This window comes from Nyctibius grandis, chromosome Z (assembly GCF_013368605.1).
Source record: "Nyctibius grandis isolate bNycGra1 chromosome Z, bNycGra1.pri, whole genome shotgun sequence".
In the NCBI taxonomy this organism is placed as follows: domain Eukaryota; kingdom Metazoa; phylum Chordata; class Aves; order Nyctibiiformes; family Nyctibiidae; genus Nyctibius; species Nyctibius grandis.
In genome coordinates this window covers 27423486-27441052 of record NC_090695.1, presented here as the reverse complement: position 1 = coordinate 27441052, position 17567 = coordinate 27423486, and the positions used below count along the sequence as shown (strand labels likewise).

The 17567-nt window shown below is 43.3% G+C and overlaps 1 protein-coding gene and 1 pseudogene across 5 annotated transcripts in view; both read right to left on the bottom strand.

The window, feature by feature from the left end:
- The window catches only part of SHB (SH2 domain containing adaptor protein B), a 99778-nt gene that overhangs the window by 13295 nt on the left and 68916 nt on the right, over positions 1 to 17567 (bottom strand). Inside the window, exon 6 of one of the 5 annotated variants that reach the window (XM_068422561.1) lies at positions 15776 to 15984. The exons of the other annotated variants lie outside the window; for them this stretch is intronic. Coding sequence (XP_068278662.1) covers positions 15867 to 15984 — 118 coding nt within the window. The 3' untranslated portion in view covers positions 15776 to 15866. Of the gene's footprint in view, positions 1 to 15775; positions 15985 to 17567 lie in introns of those variants that run through there. 5 annotated transcript variants of the gene reach the window in all.
- LOC137676059 (periphilin-1 pseudogene) lies at positions 13778 to 15755 on the bottom strand (annotated as a pseudogene).

The window sequence follows — 17567 nt, the reverse complement described above, 5'->3', positions numbered from 1 at the left end:
AATTGCTCTCTAAATTTTTTCCTTCAAACAAGGGTGGCATCTTTGAATACTTTATTATGAGGACAGATGTATTGTTCCTTCCTTAAGGTCATTATGCATCTGCTTTGCTACAAAATGCCTTAAAAGTGTGCACAAAAATTAACAGAATGCTAATTTCAGGAGTATAGCAAGAACTGGAGAACAATCTGCTGAATGTACTTTAATGCAGAAGGGTCAAGGACAATCTGCTACAAGCCATATATTCATGACAAACAGCTGTTGCTTCCCTAATAAGGACCTATGTAGATATTTAGGTTTGGTTAGCACATAGTCATTGAGCTCACATTTCTGGGCCACTCATTTCAAGAAAGACATTGCGGTGCTGGAGTGAGTCCAGAGGAGGCCAACAAAGCTGGTGAAGGATCTAGAGGGTATGTCCTATGAGGAGTGGCTGGGGGAACTGGGATTGTTGAGCCTGGAGAAAAGAAGGCTCAGGGGAGACCTTGTCGCTGTCTACAACTACCTGAAAGGAGGTTGTAGCAGGGTGGGGGTTGGCCTCTTCTCCCAGGCAACTAGCAACAGGACTAGAGGACACAGCCTCAAGCTGTGCCAGGGGAGGTTCAGGTTAGACATTAGGAAAAATTTCTTCACAAAAAGGGTTATTAGGCATTGGAATGGGATACCCAGGGAGGTGGCGGAGTCACCATCCCTGGAGGTGTTTAAGAAAAGACTAGATGTGGCACTTAGTGCCATAGTCTAGTTGACACAGTGGTGTTAGGTCAAAGGTTGGACTCAACAATCCCAGAGGTCTCTTCCAACCTAGTTGATTCTGTGATTCTGTATATGATGTCTATGGCTACTAGAATTCCACAAATGAACAAGAAGCATCTCCTCTATATCATGACAAGTCAGCCTTTCGGGAGGCCATGTTGTTTGTGAAGGTGAGTGAAAAAGAACATGACCTAGAAGTTATGGACAGCAGTCTAACAGAATTCAATCAAGGCAAATAGAAAGCTTCTGCCCTTGGAATGTAATAAATCCAGGCAGCAGTGCAAGCTGGGGCATGATTGGCAGAAAAGGAACTGTGGTGGACAGGACACAGAACATGATTTAACGGTCTGCCCATGAAGGCCTACTGCAGCCTGGTCTGCACAGCAAAAGTGTAGGAAGCTGCTGGAAGAAACTGACTACTTACTCTACAGAGTACTGGTGAGGCTGCATCTGTATCTGTAACTAACTGGTGTGAGGGCCCCCCACAAAAAAGAAAAGTCAACAGAGGAGCAAGTCCAGAGCAGGGCCACTAAACATGGTCTGGGGATGCAAGCAGATGATGTATGAGGATAGGCTGAGGCAACTGTGTCTGTTCAGTCTGGAGAAGAACAGGTGAGATGGAGTGTGCCAGGTTGCAGTCATCCATTGCCTAAATGGGAGAGTTACAGAGAAGATGGAAGTTTCTCAGAGGTACACAGTGAGTCAACAAGCACAAGCCGCAACAAAGAGTTCCCACTGGACATAGGGAAAACTTATTTCCTCATGACAGTGGTGCTGTCCTGGGACCAGGCTCAGACAGGTCAGGAGGTCTCCATCCTCACAAGTTTTCCAAATTTGCCTGTACAAAGCACTCAGCAACCTGATGGGTGTGTCCTGCTTGGAGCAGGGGGTTGGATTAGACACCTCCAGAGGTCCATTCCCAACTAGAACCATCCAGGAGTCTATGATTAATCTCTACCATCTGTATATTTTCAGAAACCACTAAGTAGAGCTTCTAGTTCAACAACAATTTTGATTTGAAACATTTGTAAAAATCTACTATTAAAGAAAAAAGATCAAAAAAGAATCAAAGTAACCTGTTAAATTAAATTTCAGGACTCCTAAGTAAAGCTTTCCTGAAATTGAAAATGTGGTTTTTTTGTGCAATTATTTCACAAGAAAGCACAATAAGCACATTTCAAGCTAGGTACAAAACACTACTAAGGGGAAGACCTGCAAAGGGGACAAGTTTTGACACCTGAGAGGTTCAAGACAGTGAGAAGTCTATCCAACGTGATGGCAGAGACCACAATGTGCAGGCTGCATGGCAGATTGCTCACCTCCTGCTCTTTGGATTTGCCCTTTGCCAACAAGCCAGCAGGGACGACATCACCTTGCAACCGCCTCTAGAGAAATCTTACAGTTAATGGGGACAGTACTGTAGATGAGCTATTGTCCTACACACAGGTCTATCTTAGTCTGACACAAATGCTGAAGAGACAGCTATCCCAAACTGGGCAGAAGAGTAACTACTGACTCCTGGAAGCAGGGAACGTGGTACTTTTCTGTGCACTTGTGCACTTTAGAATAATAAAATCTTCCTTTTTTTTTTTTTTTTAATTTTATTGGTGCCACCTGCAAATTGTCAGCTCAGACCTGGGAAAGCAAAATCTGATTGCATGGAGAAAGGATGAAAACACTTTAGCATAATGGGTTTGCCAGACAAATACAGTGGAGACCATTTCCATCAATAAGCTAAAGCCAGGGCCAGCTGAGAGGCAGCTCCTTTGGGGTAAGTAACCTATTCTATTCTATTCTATTCTATTCTATTCTATTCTATTCTATTCTATTCTATTCTATTCTATTCTATTCTTTCTCTGCTTGAGCTTTGGACCAGTGTTCTGGCTTGGCAGTCAGAGCTTCAGACCATTTGCTTACAAACAAGGGAATATTTCTGCTGCTGTTTTTTCCCTTCATTGCAAAGCAGCTGAAGTATGGCATGAACTTAATAGTTCTGTGATCATATGTTTTCACCAAAGGACTGTCTGTGGTGATGTGTCATAGTGATGCTGCACAAGGAAGCTCCAGCAGCCCTATGTCTTATCAAAACAAGAATCCTGTCAATTTCTCTTCCTTTGATAAAATATGAAGAGCAAGCTGCAATCACAGAGAACTCCCCAGCAGGTAACAGATCTCATTGATGTAAGCGATCTTTAATGCAATTCACACCAATGATGGATATCACTCATTGTCATAACAAAAAGAAATTTTTTATCAAGAAGCCTATGCAATACTGCTAATGAAGTTGACCCTAGTAACAAAATCACCCACTCCTAAAAAGCAAGGTATTTAATAATACATTATGTAATTTTGCAGCTGCTGGTGCATATTGCCGGCAGCTAGTATCCACCTCTTAAACCTCTTGCTTTTCCTGGTAATTGCTCAATGATTTTTTCATGAAGAATATAGGGCAACACATGCTAAATCAATTCCTTTCATGATAGATGACTTAAAAACACTTGCATACAAAACTGATATGACTGGAGGAAGAAGGGTTACCCTCATCTCTCATAAACAGCAGTATGCAATCCATATACAGTTTGCATTTTGAGGACCAAAACTCCATTACTGTTTTCTGAGATTTCTATCTTATTTCACAGCAATGGGATGTCACCCCACATCCCTTCTTTTCAGGCAGTTATTACAATTTTTAAGGGTGTAGTCCTGCAATGTTAAAATCAATAACAAAGCAAACTGACTTGTGGGGTGAAAGGATTAAGCTCAATGAATGAAGGACCTCTCCTTGCATTCACTGAATCGTCATTTTATCATCACAGCCTTCTGTGACATTTGGTTTATTTAGCCATTGAAAGCTGACTACCCAAGATTAACAAACCTGGAGATTTTATTTGCATGTAGCTTTTCTATGAAAAAAACTGCTAACCAGGATCTTTGTGGAATATCCCAGATGATTAAACTGTCAACTGGCCATGTGCAGATGAAACCTGTGAGGTTACCTTCAGTCAGTTATCAGTAATCTTCAGTCATCTTCATTGTCAGCTATCCCCTCTGATTATTCAGTGACATCTCTAACAGCCCTCAGTCAAGCACTAGCTCCCATTTTCTTTTCAAGGCAGTATGTTGGAAAACTGGGAGGAAATGGATGGCCATCTACCTTAGCATTTTGACTGTTGAAAAGTGGTTATTTCCCACTTCCATACTATCTCATGTCCTACCTCCTTTGTGTCTTATTCCCTTCAGCAGATGTGGTGTTTCTTCAGCTTTTAGAGTTAGAACAGATCAAAACCTAGAGTTTCCTTTTTGCAGGTCTTCCCCTTAATAGTGTTTTGTGGCTGGTTTGAAATGGAGGTAGATTTTATTGTGGTTTCTTGTGAAATAATTCCACAAAAATCACATCTCAATCTATTTCTTCCCATGTATTTCTATGGTTTTTTGGTTCTTCTAAAAAAAACTAGAATTACTTTCATTAAGTAAAACCCAGTCTGAATGGAAAGCCCTCAGAAATGGATTTCAGAGGTCATCATAAAGCTGGGGAAAGAAGAAGGAAGGGCTGGATGTTCTTAGTGATGGTGTTTGTCTTCCCAAGTAACTGTTATGCATGATGGAGCCCTACTTTCTTGTTCCCGTCTGAACACCTGCCTGCCAATGGGAAGTAGTGAATGAATTCCTTCTTTTGCTTTGCTTGCGCATGCAGCTTTTGCTTTACCTATTAAACTGTCTTTATCTCAACCCATGAGTTTTCTCACCCTTTTTTTTTTTCAATTCTCTCCCCCATCTCTGCCCCAGGTGTGTGGCAACTAAGCACCACACACCACACTTAGTTGCCAGCTGGGGTTAAACTGCAACACAGGCCCAAGGTTTTCAAACAGCAGAACCTAAATGGCAATCCCAAATTCACTTATGTGAACACTGATGAAAGCCAGTGCGTTGAAGAGATGAGACATACACATTTTGCAAGAGAAGATGCTGGGGCCTAACCTAAGTCATGTGATATTGTTACTATGTGAATTTTTCAGAATTCACAAAAAAAAGTGCCACCACAGACAATATTCACTCCTTCCTTTCTTTATTGCAACCATTCTCATGAGGTTCAAATACAGAACAGGAGAATTTCTAGCTGCTAATCCCTGCAACAAATTGCTTTGGAACTCTCAAGCACACATGTTTACACGGACACAGTACTTAATACATGACTAATAGTCACGCCTTGTTTAAAATGATTTGTGACACAACCATAAACCCAAGTAAATTTGAATTACAGCTTTCCCACACATTTTCCTTCAATTTTCAAAACTTGATGAGGATGGGAAGGACTTGTGCAGACAGCTCATCAGACTGTGCTTTTTTTGATCTTATGCCTGAAGTATGATACAAGAAAGTTCAAGAAATATAATTAGATATTAAATCTAGCATTTTTTTTTCTAGAAAATGTTAATGGCTTTGAAACATCATTCACGTTCACAATCAAAAAAATTAGCCGAGGCTTCCTAACACTGTTTTTGCTGAAGAAAGTGCTGTTTTGTCAGAACAGATTTTCTGCATTCATTTTGATGAAATGTCTCTTGGACAAGGAAAAAAGCAACAACTTTGCAGTAACATCAGAAAAAAACATGCTAGCAATGTAGGAAACACGTGTTGTTTTTCAATTCTGAAATGCCTTTCCATTTCAAAATTTTATTTTATATTATATGCTGTCACTTTGAACAAAACCTACAATGTTTCATGCCAACCCACAGCAACAAAGAAATAAATTAAAATCTCCTCTGAGAAAAAAAAACTTATTTTTTTCCCCCCAGATGAGTGATTACTTTGAAAAATCCTTTACTGGAGACATTCAGAGCCTGACCTGTTCACTGCTTTTCCTTTCTCAGCTCTCCTTGTCAAGCATAGAATAAACAACGCTGTCATTCTATCATATTTGACAGCCAGCATCTCCATGGCACAATAAACAATGCCTCTTCCCCTACTAGCAAGGGCTAGCAATGCCCATTTGCAACACCATCCAACACGTCAGTTGGCGACGCAGCAGCGACGGCAGTGACTGAGGTGAGTCCGAGGTGAGGGTGAGATCGGGCTGTACCGGGCGGTTTCCGTACTCAGGGCCACCCGAGCAGCATCCCTGAGTCCCATCTGGACCCGGATGTTCCAGGCAACGAATCAGGCGAGGAGGGCGCGTAGGCGGAGGCACGGCGGGAGCCAGCACCACCCACCGTTGATCAGGTGATAAAGAAGCCTCCGGTCTCTGCCCATAGGGCACAGGGCGAGCAAACAGTGATTGTGTGTGTCCCGGGGAGGGGGGTGGGGTGCCACAGCCGTTTGCAGCTCGTTGGGCATTTACAGCTGAGCTGCTGTTTGCAGCTTGTTGGGCAGGGCGCTGATTCTCTCCCAGTGCACAAGGTGGGTGGGATCACTCTAAGAGACCTGGAGCGTGGCAAACAGGAGCGGGCAAACAGGGGCGCGGTGGGGCACGGCAGTTCACACGGGGCAGCTCGCACGAGCAGGGCGCACGAGGAAGGCGCCAAGGAGCTGTGAACCAGGGGTGTCACCAGGAGGTGTTCACCAGCTCAGTGAAAGAACAATGGTCTCCATCCGGCAGAAGAAGACCAAAACGGATGTGGGAACCCAGACAGAGCTCCCACTGAAGGAGGCAATGATGCAGGTCGCAGGCTGCAGGGAATGCCCCAGCGCCTCCCTGGTGACAGGGGGCTGTGTGCGCTGTGAGCAGGTAGATGATCTGCTCGGCCAAGCGGCACAGCTGCAAGGCCAGGTTGAAAGGCTTCAAGCCGAAGTAGAAAGGCTTAGGAGCATTCGGGAGGCTGAAATGGAGATAGACTGGTGGAGCCAGGCTCTGCCCTCCCTGCAACAAAAATGGGAGCACCTGCCGGAGAGCTCCCAGGATCGAGGGACCCCTGTACTCTGCCCCTCTCAGGTGGAAAACAGTAACCTAAATGAAAGGAGTGAGTGGAGGCAAGTTTATGGCCATGGCAAAAGGCAAGTGCTCTCCTTGCCTGCCTCGCCTCCCCAGCTGCCTCTGAGAAATAGATATGAGGCCCTGGTGAAATACAGCCAGTCCAATGGGGATGTGGTGGATAGGCAACCTATATCAGAGGTCTCACCACAGTCAGAAAAACCTGTCAGGCGTATAGCTACCTCCTCCACAAGGAAGAAGAGAAGAGTTTTAGTGGTTGGAGACTCGCTCCTAAGGGGAACTGAGGGCCCAATATGCAGAGCTGACCCTCATCACAGGGAGGTCTGCAGTCTACCTGGAGCCCGAATCAGGGATATCACCAGGAAACTCCCCAACCTGGTGAAGGCCAGACTACTACCCGCTGGTGATCTTCCAGACAGGTGGGGAGGAAGCTGCATCCCGTAGTCTGAGGGGGATGAAGAAAGACTTCAAGGCCTTAGGATGGTTGGTGAAAGAGTCTGGGGCGCAAGTTGTTTTCTCCTCCGTCCTTCCATTTTCGGGTGATGAGATGGGATGGAATAGTAGGATTCTCTCCATAAATGCCTGGCTACGAGACTGGTGCTACAGGCAGGGCTTTGGCTTCTTTGATAACAGCTGGTTTTAAAAGACACCAGACCTGACAGTGATACATGGGAAAGGTTTATCTCGTAGGGGCAAAAGGGTTCTGGGACAGGAATTAGCAGGGCTCATTCGGAGAGCTTTAAACTAGATTCGAAGGGGGATGGGGTTGTAGCTGGGCTTGCACCACTGGGGCAATGCTCTAGTGTTGATGTGGACCAGGAAGCCTCCCATCCCCCCAGGGTGAAATTGGCTCAGCTTGCTCCCTGAAATGCCTGTACACCAATGCACGCAGCATGGGGAATAAACAGGAGGAGTCAGAAATCTGTGTTCGGTTGGGGGGTTATGATCTAGTGGCAATTACAGAGACTTGGTGGGACACCTCGCATGACTGGAATGTGGTCATGGATGGCTATGTCCTGTTCAGGAAAGAGGCCAGTAAGGAGAGGTGGTGGAGTTGCTCTTTATGTGAGTGAGCAACTAGAATGTATTGAGTTCTATCCAGGGGCGGAGCAGGAGCGAGTTGAGAGTTTGTGGGTACGAATTAAGGGGCAGGCTGGCAGGGGTGATACTGTTGTGGGTGTCTATTACAGGCCACTGGATCAGGATGAGGAGGCTGATGAGGCCTTCTACAGGCAGCTGAGAGCAGTCTCACAATTACGGGCCCTGGTTGTCGTGGGGGACTTCAACTACCCTGACATTTGCTGGAAGGCCTACTCAGCCAGCCATCCTCAGTCCAGGAGGTTCCTCCAGTGCATTGATGATAACTTTCTGATGCAAATGGTGGATGAGCCAACTAGGAGAGGAGCGTTGCTGGATCTTATTCTCACTAACAAGGAGGGTCTGAAGCGGTGAAGGTTGAGAGCAGCCTTGGTTGTAGTGACCATGAGATGGTGGAGTTCAGGATCTCATGTGGCAGGAACAGAATATCTAGCAGGATCACAACCCTGGACTTCAGGAGGGCCAACTTTGGCCTTTTCAAGCAATTGCTAGGGGAAATCCTGTGGGACAGGGAACTAGAAGGTAAGGGGGCCCAAGGTAGTTGGGCAGTAGCATTCAACGACTGCTTCTTCCGAGCTCAAGATCAGAGCATCCCAACAGGTAGGAAGTCAAGAAAGGGTACCAGGAGACCTGCATGGTTAAACAGGGAACTGCTGGGCAAACTCAAGTGGAAAAAGAGAGTGTACAGATCATGGAAGGAGGGTCTGGCCACTTGGGAGGAATATAAGTCTGTTGTCAGAGGATGTAGGGAGGCAACTAGGAAAGCTAAGGCCTCCTTGGAATTAAACCGTGCAAGAGAGGTCAAGGACAACAGAAAGGGCTTCTTCAAATACACAGCAGGTAAAACCAACACTAGGGGCAATGCAGGCCCACTGATGAATGAGGTGGGTGCCCTGGAGACAGAGGATAAAAAGAAGGCGGAGTTACTGAATGCCTCCTTTGCCTCTGTCTATACTGCTGGAGGCTATCCTGAGGAGCCCCGGACCCCTCAGGCCCCAGAGGAAGTCAGGATAGAGGAGAAGTCTGTCTTGGTTGATGAGGGCTGGGTCAGGGACCAACTAAGCAATCTGGACGTCCATAAATCCATGGGCCCTGATGGGATGCACCCATGGGTGCTGAGGGAGCTGGCGAAAGTCATTGCTAGGCCACTCTCCATCATCTTTGCTAAGTCGTGGGGAATGGGAGAGGTGCCCGAGGACTGGAAGAAAGCAAGTGTCACTCCAGTCTTCAAAAAGGGCAAGACAGAGGACCCGGGTAACTATAGACCGGTCAGCCTCACCTCCATCCCTGGAAAGGTAATGGAACAACTTGTCCTTGGTGCTGTCTCTAGGCATATCAAGGATAGGAGGATCATTAGGGGCAGTCAACATGGCTTCACCAAGGGGAAGTCATGCTTAACCAACTTGATAGCCTTTTATGAGGACAGAACCCGGTGGATAGATGATGGTAAAGCAGTGGATGTGGTCTGTCTTGATTTCTGTAAAGCGTTTGACACAGTCTCCCACAGCATCCTCGCAGCTAAACTGAGGAAGTGTGGTCTGGATGATCGGGTAGTAAGGTGGATTGTGAACTGGATGAAGGAAAGAAGCCAGAGAGTGGTGGTCAATGGGACTGAGTCCAGTTGGAGGCCTGTGTCTAGTGGAGTCCCTCAAGGGTCGGTACTGGGACCAGTACTATTCAATATATTCATTAATGACTTGGAGGAGGGAACAGAGTGCACTGTCAGCAAGTTCGCTGATGACACAAAACTGGGAGGAGTGGCTGATGCGCCAGAAGGTTGTGCTGCCATTCAGAGAGACCTGGACAGGCTGGAGAGTTGGGCGGGGAGAAATTTAATGAAATATAACAAGGGCAAGTGTAGAGTCCTGCATCTGGGCAAGAACAACCCCATGTATGAGTACAAGTTGGGGACAGACCTGTTGGAAAGCAGCGTAGGGGAAAGGGACCTGGGGGTCCTAGTGGACACCAGGATGACCATGAGCCAGCAATGTGCCCTCATGGCCAAGAAGGCCAATGGCATCCTGGGGTTGTATTAGAAAGGGAGTGGTTAGTAGGTCAAGAGAGGTTCTCCTCCCCCTCTACTCTGCCCTGGTGAGGACGCATCTGAAATATTGTGTCCAGTTCTGGGCCCCTCAGTTCAAGGACAGGGAACTGCTAGAGACAGTCCAGCGCAGAGCCACGAAGATGATTAAGGGGGTGGAACACCTCCCTTATGAGGAGAGGCTGAGGGAGCTGGGTCTCTTTAGCTTGGAGAAGAGGAGACTGAGGGGTGACCTCAGTAATGTTTATAAATATGTAAAGGGCAAGTGTCATGAGGATGGAGCCAGGCTCTTCTCAGTGACATCCATTGACAGGACAAGGGGCAACCGGTGCAAGCTGGAACACAGGAGGTTCCACATAAATATGAGGAAAAACTTCTTTACGGTGAGGGTAACTGAATACTGGAACAGGCTGCCCAGAGGTTGTGGAGTCTCCTTGTCTGGAGACATTCAAAACCCGCCTGGATGCAGTCCTGTGTGACATGATCTAGGTAATCCTAGTCCAGCAGGGGGATTGGACTAGATGATCTTTCGAGGTCCCTTCCAATCCCTAACATTCTGTGATTCTGTGGTTCTGTGGTGTGAAGACCACTCTATTGAGCTCAGGCTCCATTCTCTGTAACAAATTCCCATCTGCTACTCTGAAGATAGTAAGGCTGTTTAGCCTGTTGGAGATCTGTAGAAGCGACAGAATCCTTTCTCTCTGCTAACAGCTGGGTCCCTTTCATTACTGTTTAAGGCCAACAGCAACTGGATCTCCAGTTTTTACCCAACGTTACGGAATTAAAACTGGGGTTAAGGAAAGAGTGTGAGGGTATGAGTGAACCAAATACCTACAACCCTGAAGGAATACAGAGAAGAGGAAACACAAGGAACAAAGCAGATCTGCTGGAGGAGCTACAAAAGAATGCATAGCTGCCTTTGGGATCATTTTGTTCTGGGAAGGTAGATCATATTCCTTCCCTCTTCTGCTATGGATAATTTAAACAATGCTGACAAGGAGGCCCAGGTCTCTGGATCACAATCCACAGAAAGATGCTTTTTGCCTCAAACACTTGTCATCAGCAATAACAATTCCTTGCTTCTAACTGAGATGAGCAACACATGAATCTGTACATCATAAAGACCTTCTTTCTTGCCCTCAGAGGCAGCCAATTCACATAAAATTAATTTTCCCTCAGTAAACTATGGTATCTCAAAATAACAGATATTGACATGAGCAACTTAAACTACCTTGATGAATGTTTTATGCATTTTAATTTGGTAATGAAGCAACTTTGATGCTTGTTTCATACATTTGGAACAGTCTTTTTTGGAATTTGAATCAGACAAACAACTCAGGTGCAATTTCCCCATGCCAGTTAAGCCTGTCTGGCCCTCTCAAAGTCCACAGAACACAGAAAATTTTCCTGCTATTGGAAAAGATGGTCTTCAGAGATGTCTCTATTGTGCAATATTCAGTTATATTAAATAAAATTGAGCAAGTGCTATGATCTTTTAACTTTTCAAATACAGGTAATATTTGTGTAGATTCCCATTGCCAGGCGTTGTGTTTTGGGAAACCTAAAGTTAGTCGTTTGCTGCTAGAGAAAAGAAAACCATAAGCCCAGAAACTACAGTAAGATGGTTTTCTTTTAAAAAAAAACTTGCCACATGAAACTAAAGAATAGACTTTAAATTGCTGTCACTTAATCTCAATACAAAATCAGGGTGTCATTCTTCCTTTTTCCCTGAATCAAAAAATGTGTGACATTTAACTGAAAAAAATACTAACTCACACATCTGGTGAAGGTCCCTGAGAAGCACAAACACACCTAAAATACAATGGTAAATATGAATGCCTGGAGGATGAGTGCAACATTTAGACAGGAATAGGTGCTGCAAGTTTTGCCTAAGAATGATCTTAGAGACACAGAGCTACACAATTACCAGAGCTTACCTCACCCTACAAAGCAATTCCACATCCCACTGACCTACACGTCAGCCACTTTCCCATTTCTATGACTAAGTAGAATCATTTTGGCCTAAACAACAATAATAATAAAGAAAACACAGGGTCATCGATCAAGCAATGCAACCACAGATGACAAAAGTAACTCACTGGATTTCAGTATCAACCCAATCAGGTATCGGAATCCTTGCTTTCATGAAGCAAAATGGAAAAAGCTAGTGCTCCGACACCTTGAAACACAAGTGCCTTTGGCTCCTGTAGCACTCAGGCAGGCTTGGAACTGCATTTTAGAAAGGTCAGTTTCAGCTGTCTAATTCTGTCCAATTGCAGCCAGCATTCTGTCAGTTTCTTGACAACCTATTTTCACAAGGTGATTTTTTTAAAAAAACCTAAATTAAATACCTATCTTTCTACTCTTTAATGTGATTGACTTATGCAGTTACACAACAAAGACCATTTTATTATTTGTCCCAGAATGTGCCAACAATTTTTACACATTTTGCAGCGAGAGCACTAGTAGCACAGTGCCAGAAACTTAATATTGGAGTTCACTGACTTTTTCCAGTCAGCTCTCGTATACACAAACATACAAATCATCCACATTCACAACAGAGTTTGCTCTCAACATAAATTAAAGAATTTACTAGAAGATGACAATTTACTTGACAAAGGAGTCAAGTGTTCCACACAAAACAAGGGGGAACTGTGAGTTCATTCCGGGGGGCATGGGTGGGGATGTAAATTCAGCTTTTCCACAATATTTTCCCTAGATGTTATCTCTCCTCATAGATAATTCAATACGTGTGCCCCTTTATTTTATGTAGTCACTCATGTGGGTATACAGATATTCTGCCTGCCCCTTACCTATCCCTGTCACAGGCTGAGATATATCTGTCAACTATTCCTCTTGCTGTAAGAGCCAGCTGGAGACTGTCTTTTCATGTTTCATGGATTCATGGATCATCCATAAAACCACAGTATTTCTTCTGTTCCTGTTGCTGATCCACTGCCTGATCCCAGGGAGGTCATCACCTCTCTGCCCTCATCCTCCTGCTTATATAACATACCTGTGCCACTTCTGGCTTCTACAGCTCTCCTATTGTGCCTGCCTAGATATTACGATGGTAAAGATGCAGAAGCATCAGTCCAAGAATACAAAAGAAACAGCAGGCTTCATCAGTTATTGGGAGGAAGGGGGAGACAGCAGTCCTCACCCCCTAAAAAAAGCTGCCAAACAGGGGTGCTTGCATTCACTAGAGTTTTACCACCAGTGAGTTTAGTGTGTCCCCTGCTCACAAATTTCTGTGAAAAGCTCATATACTGCACAAAACACTGCAAAAGCAACATAGCTGCTGTTATTAAACACAGCTTCTCAGGCCTGCCACATTTCTACCAGCTAAATGCATGTAAAAAAAGTAAAAAACCCCTACAGCCAGGATGCTCAGCCTGATGGGAGGACGCAGGCTACAGAGAGCCTGTGCTTTTCAGAACACATTAATTAACAAGTGAAAGGTGACTGCAGTCATTTGAGAGTACTTCATTAAGGCTTCTGCAGCCAGTCATAATTTTTAATAGATGTGTCTAAACAGTGAAGCAATCTCTCCTCAAATTTATTACACTTAAAGAATGTAACAGCAAGACATCACACTTGATAAGAACCAAGAACAAATTCAATAATCACTTTAGGACTATAGTTGAATACACTGTTAGAGCAAGCCTGGATGGCTCACTGATGTAGCCTCACAGCTTAATCTTCAGCACTGCTTTCCCATGTTCAAAGTACGGCCACAGCAGAGAGCCATATCCATTGCTTCAGGGCTCTGTTGCTGCCTGAATTTCCATTTCAACATAGCTAGATTGGGAAACAGGTCTTAAGGGAACACCCACATCAGCTCTAGTGTTCCTGAAGAACACATCTAATCAAGCTGGACTGTGTGAGATGCAAATCTAGTATATAGCCTAGTTCTCCTGCTATAACATGGACCCCTTCAGTATGGCTGGTGAGCATTTTCCTTACACCAACAGGTTTTACTTGGTTTGTTAGCAATTGGGAAGAAAACTCATCTACATGAAGCAGATAAGCAGGCACTTCTTTATTGCAGCGCTGGGGACACGGGGGATAGCTTCACCATACGTGTCCAACCAAACATTAAAATCCATTGGTTTTTATACACTGAGTCACTATTACATAAGTTCTTTTACATCAAAATGCATAGTATGCTCGCTCTTAAATTTAACCTTTACAACGATTGGTTCCATTAATTTTAACCGTATCTATATTCTTATTCTAAAACAATCATTGGTTAGTTCCACTGTACTGATTGGAAACTATCTCTGTGATATTCAAATCAGGATGGGAAGGGTAAGGGGGTTTCCAAGCAGCGTAACTGGTGTCCGTGATTGTCTCCTTAGTTTCTTAAACAAAACATAGAAAACTCCAGTAACTTCCTGGTGAGGTTTCTCTGGTTACCTGCTTCAAACCTAACAGTGCCTGTGGTTACCTATTTCAAATCTGACTCTTCTATATGATCAAATCTTGATTATTCTATCAGAGTATTTGCAACATTTCCCCTCCTTTGAAAGTTTTGAAAATCATTTCAATACTTTCACCCATTATGGAATAGATATATTATGATTATTATAAATATAACAATCAAAACCTTAATTATACTTCTTAAACAAAAATTGCTATTAGTATTTAAAGTAGTTCCTTTAAGTTCTGCTCCAATTTTATACTTTGCAAATCTTATTTTATCTTTTTATTTTCTACTCATATTTATGTTACATTTTCTAGGTATTCTATGTTGGTGGGAGCCTTGGAATCGATTCCTTTTCATCCTGTTGTCTAGCCACTGCTTGAATAATCATCCGATTAAAGGCAGTCTTGTTATTTGGGTTTTTTTTTTAACAATAGCAGATCAATGTAATGGCCAAGAAGATTATTAACAAGAGTAATGCAGTACTAATCAGTGATTTAACCCATGAACTCAGATTTCATCTCAATCCACTGAAGATTTTATCTATCCAACTTTCTTGCATGTCCTGTTGAAGCTTTTGAGTGTCTTTTTCTACCTTTTCCAATAAGTCCAAGTCATGTTCCACATCCTGAGTCACATTCGGAATGTGTATGCAACAATGGTCAATTCTATCATTCAGGTATCCATAAACCCCATGCTCTTTAAGTAAGAGCGTATCTAAAGCCATTCTATTTTGTAAAGACACCTTTGAAGGATTCTGACAGATCTTGATTGGCAGCATCATACTGAGCAATGAAATGTTTGAGTTCCTCAATGCATCGCTCACCTATTTCATGCAAATTCTGCCTCAGGGCAAACTGAGCGGATTTCTTTAATGATGGATCTTTATCAAATAGCATCTTCTCTACTGTGCCAAAGGTTTCACAGTCTTGTTTGTAGAGCTGTTTAATCTCCTTTGTCTTAGTTGTAATTGCTTTTGAGTGGCCTAGAAGCTGCCCATCCTCATATAATTCCGTACTATCCATTATGTTTGTTTCAGTTTCCTCTGTTTGTTCGACATATAATGGAGCTGAAGATCCAGCATCATACTCTGTTACTTCAGGTACATTGCTTTCATCAGCCTTCCCTGACTTTTCAGCTGACCACTTGCTTGCAGCTTCTGCAAGTTTCTTTCTGATATTCTGTTGCTCTTATCCAAGGCCTTTGATGAGGGTACTGCTGTGGAGCCTGAAGGTGATGCATCTCTTGATGTTTTTAGTGACTGAACTGACGTCCTCTCTTTACTTTGCTGAGAATAAATATTTCTTTTATGTAAAGATGACATACTTCTGCTATGCTGTGACTGGTGGAAAGGATAGGCTTTGCTTCTTTCAGGAGAGTAGCTCCTGCTGCTGATACTAGAACCAGATCTGCTGTATGGAGAATCCCTTCGGCTCCCTAGCAATTCTCTGAAGAAAGGAGAGTCCCTCTTATGAGGGGATCGCTCTCTCATATAATGAGAAGGATAGAAGCTTTTTCTTCTAAATCCATTTCTGATGTCCACATCTGATTAGGCGATCTTGATGGTGGTGAAAGTGGTCAACAGTATTTGAAAGGGTCCTTTTTAATGTTCCTGAAGAGGTTCAGAAGTCCAAGTTCTCATGTAGACATAATCTCCTGGTTGGAAATGATGTACTGGATTCTCCAAAGACAGAGGTCTGTTCTAAATAACCACACTCCTGAGCACAGTTAGTGTTTTTCCTAAAGAAAGCAGTTAGTTATATACATCTTGTTTTCCTTTTAAATGCACGTTTAAATTTGGTTCAGGAGACTCATAAGGCTTCCCATAGAGTAACTCATAAAGACTGATTAATGCTCCACTTTTTGTTAGAACCCGAATCTCTAAAAGGGCCAGTGGGAGTGCCTGAGGCTATTTCAAATTGGTTTCCTGACATATTTTACTAATTTGTCTTTTCAATGTTTGATTCATCCTTTCTACTTTCCTGCTAGATTGTGGCCCTCAAGGTGTATGTCAGTCCCAAGTAATTCCCAAAATTTTACTAACACCCTGCACTACTTCTGCAACAAATGCAGAACCTCCATCCGAAGAAATTCCAATGGGTACCCCAAATCTCGGAATAATTTCTTGCAATAACCATTTAACAACTTCCTTTGCTTGGCTGGTTCAACAGGGAAAAGCTTTAGGCCATCCTGTAAAAGTATCAATTCCTACCAGAATGTACCGATACCTATTTTGCCAGGGTAGTTCTGATAAATCTATTTGCCAGTAATCTCCTGGCTCCATTCCTGATTTTAATATTCCCATCTGAAGCCTTTTCTTTACTACTGGATTGTTTTTCAAACAGATCTCACATTTTGCAGTTATCATTTTAGCTATTTCTAGCATTTTCACTGATACTACTATTTGTCTTCTTAGGGAAGTTACTAATGCTTCTGCTCCCTAATGACATTCCTTATGTTTTGTCTGTATTATTTCCCTCATTAAAAGTGGTGGGATTACTACTTGACCTTTTGGTGTCACCCACCACCCTGCCAAATTCTTCCTTGCATTTAATAACTTTCCTAATTTCTCATCTTCCTCTGAATATTTAGGTTTTTCTCTTGGTAAACTAATGGTCTTAGTAGAAATCAATGCCATTTGTAGGCATTACTTTTTGCAATTTTTCTAGCTGTTCTATCTGCCAATTTATTCCCTATAATTTCTTTTGTATTTCCTGATTGGTGTGCTTTACAGTGCATGATTGCCACTGTGGTCGGTTTGTGGACTGATTATACTAATTGTAAAATATCTTCTTTATATTTAATGCTTCTTCCCTGAGAAGATAATAATCCTCTTTTTTTCCATAGAATTCCATGGACATGTACTACACCAAAGGCATATTTTGAATCAGTCCAAATATTCACTTTCTTTTCCTTGCTTAGCTCTAATGCCCTTGTCAAAGCTATCAATTCTGCCTTTTGAGCTGAAGTTGTGCAAGGTAAAGAATTTGCTTCTATGATAGAATTTTCAGTTGTCACCACATATCCTGCGTAACAAATCCCATTTTCTATGAAACTGCTGCCATCTGTATACAGCTCCCAATCAGGATCATCCAGTGGTATGTCTTTTAAATGTTCTCGGCTGGAATACACATGTCCGGTGGTTGCCAGGCAGTCATGTTCTAGTTGTCCTTCTTCCTGTACAGAACTCAAAAAGACTGTAGGGTTAATCAGGTTAGTTGTTTTCAAAATTACATCATCTTGTTCTGTCAGAGTTACTTGGTATTTGATCATGCTGCTAGGGGATAGCCAATGACCCCCTTTTTGTTCTAAACCAGTGATCA